We start from the raw sequence: 2758 nt of genomic DNA on the forward strand, positions 1-2758 counted from the left end.
TCCGTCCTCGCTACGCCAGGTTGCTCTCGCTCCTCAGGGCTCCAATCACACTCTGGATGTTTTCCTCAGGAACCTGCAGAAGATGCCACACTTGCTTTGGGTTCATTTCAAAAGATCCAATCAAATTCACTTAAAAAAAAACAAAAAAACAAAAAAACAAAACCGTGCAAGGCGCGGCTCGCTTACCAGGGCGTGGTCAAACTTGAAGGTGCTAATGTAGTAGGCGGGAATGTCGGCGGTCGCCAGGGGTTCCGATATCTGAGCCACGATGCCGCATTCGTCTGTTGAAATACAGAAATACACCAATGGAACACGCGATGACGAACACGGCGCGAGCTCAGAAAGCGAACAGACTCACCAAATCCTAAAGGTTGCCCCCCGATTCGAACCATTTTCCAGAGCTCGCCAGAAGCGCTGGTGAAGAGGACGTTGTTTGGGAACCTGTGGGGGGGGGGGGGGGGGAAAAAACCAGCTTTGAGCAGTTAGGGGCAAACTCGCCATCACCGTCGTGAATCTGCCGCTCACCTTTGCGTCGTCTGTTCGTCCATGACCAGCGAAATGTAGCCTTCGATGAGGGAGAACGAGAAGAACCGAATGTGACTGGTGTCCTCGCCGCCGGCGCCCGATTCTTTCGACCTAAGGACACCGCAAAAACAAAAAAAATGAAAAGCCAAGCTCCAAACCCGAGTCCACAGCTCAACAGTTAAACCCTTCCAGCCGTAAAGACCAACGCGACTCGGTCCCCCAGCCCCAAGAGCTTAACTCTGAAACTTGACACGAGCTGACCCCAATCCAACGCGACCCCTCAACCCAACCCCGTGAAACCTAAGCCCTAAAAGTAACCCCTTCAAGGTCACCTCTAAAAGCCGAGCCCGAAGGCCAATAGAAACGTAAACCCCGAAACCTCCAACCCTGTCCCTGGCCCCAGCTTACCCTCCAGAGTAGAACATGACATCCATGAGCAGGGTGGCGACAGAGGGAAGCGTGTCCGGATCCAGACTGGTCACGCAGAACATGTTACTGGGGCTGGAGAGCGGGTGGATGATTGGGCGCGGCGCTGGAGGGGAGGCGGCGGCGTCAAAAAAAGCTTTCGTGAGAAGCGAGCGCAACAAATGGGACGGAACCTCCGCGTTCTTCACGTACCGAGTTTGGGTTTGACAAAACCGTTGGTCACCCCCAGGTGGTGGGCGGCAACCGTCTCCCCGTTGACCACCCGCAGTAACGTGAACTCCGAAGACAGCGTGTGCATGACCATGGGCAGGTCTCGTTCTCGGACCTGCAGATTATACGGCCCGATCAGTCCCAGGTTCCCGCGCTCAGTGACGTCTGGCTGACTTCGGGGTGCGTACGGCAAGGCTTGATCTTGACAAAAGCATCTGACAACCCAATCATCCGGATCATACGTCGAGACATGCCAGAATCCAAACCGGCAGATGTCCGAGACCTGCCATTCCAGGAGCGAGCTCTTGAGCTGCTTTCACGTAACAGATTGTCAACATTGACACCATTTTTTTTCCTCCCGCCCCAGAGCCGCTCGGCACAATTTTTTTTTTTTTTTGATACAAGGTGATTATAAAATACAATAGAGTCTGAGAAAAGGCAGAGATGCTTCACCCAAAGGCGGCTGCGAGAACGGGATCGAGAACAATACCTCAGCACTGAGGATGGAGTCCGACTGATACGTCAACAGCATGACCAAGACAGATAGTTCCCTATGGTGGTTTAGAGACCGGACTCCAAGCCAAGACCTCAAGGGAAAAACTCATCACCGGACTGAAATCTCTTGCGATTTTCGAGCCCCCGCGGCGCAAACGTCACACCACTTTACCAGGACGTCGTCGGTCGGACTGCACGTACAAGACTTGAGAGCTCTCAAAAGCAGTTTGGAGACGGGATTCAAAACCAAGACCTTGGGGACCAACTCCTCAATTAACTGAAATGTCCTGCAATTCACGGGCCCGTACAAACAACGCGACGCATTCCCAGGCCTGGCTTATTCCCATTTATTGTCATAAATTCTCCTGAAAAGTTCCCATTTTTGCAATCTCCCACCTGCCCCCACTCACCAGGATGAAGTCAGTCTGATACGTGGACAGCATGAAAACGGAGATGTTGTGGTCGGCCAACGGCGCGATGACCGATTTGGCGATCTTGGTGACGCCGATGGGCTGCGAGTTGGAAGCGTTCCCGCCGCCCGACACCACGTTGAGCGCCAGCCACGTGGCCTCGGCGACGCTGATGTGCTCTGACTCGGGCAGCTCTGCGGGAGGACAAAAATGAAGACCGCATTCTGCACCCGGCAACGCAACGGCCAATTTATGGTTCAAGCGAAGCGGTCGAAAACCAGAGTTTCTTCGGTTTTTGGGGCGCAGGTATCCCATTCAAGGATACGGAGACATTTTTTTTTTCTGAAGACCCCCTCGTAATCCTACAACCACTTGAACGTAACTTTGTACCCCGACATGCCATGGGAATTAAAAATGGTGGAAAAAAAAGTTGTCATGTTATGATACATTTGCTGACCCCAAGTTCTGGCTGCCCCCGTTTGACCTGTTCAAACGGCGACGACAATTCAGGCTTATCAACCCCCCCCCCCCAAAAAAAAAGAAAAAAAAAGCCACAACTCTCTGGTCTCCTGGGGTGAGCTCCATCTCTAATCAATGAACCCCATCTATGGGGGAAGCCGGTATCCCTGGTGACGCCGTTGCCAGGACAGTTGTGCTTGGCCAGCAACGGATTCACAAAGCCACCCCCCACC

At 53.0% G+C, this 2758-nt stretch overlaps 1 protein-coding gene across 1 annotated transcript in view; it reads right to left on the minus strand.

Moving 5' to 3' along the window:
• The window catches only part of castor2 (cytosolic arginine sensor for mTORC1 subunit 2), a 5768-nt gene continuing 3010 nt past the window's right edge, over positions 1–2758 (minus strand). The window contains exons 2-8 of the mRNA XM_019871477.1: positions 2067–2260; positions 1144–1276; positions 934–1057; positions 526–636; positions 359–441; positions 187–281; positions 1–73 (exon numbers count right to left, since the gene is read on the minus strand). Of these exons, the coding sequence (XP_019727036.1) occupies positions 11–73; positions 187–281; positions 359–441; positions 526–636; positions 934–1057; positions 1144–1276; positions 2067–2260 (803 nt within the window). The 3' untranslated portion in view covers positions 1–10. The remainder of the gene's footprint in view (positions 74–186; positions 282–358; positions 442–525; positions 637–933; positions 1058–1143; positions 1277–2066; positions 2261–2758) is intronic.

This window comes from Hippocampus comes, unplaced genomic scaffold, assembly GCF_001891065.2.
Source record: "Hippocampus comes isolate QL1 unplaced genomic scaffold, H_comes_QL1_v1.1 scaffold33, whole genome shotgun sequence".
NCBI lineage: Eukaryota > Metazoa > Chordata > Actinopteri > Syngnathiformes > Syngnathidae > Hippocampus > Hippocampus comes.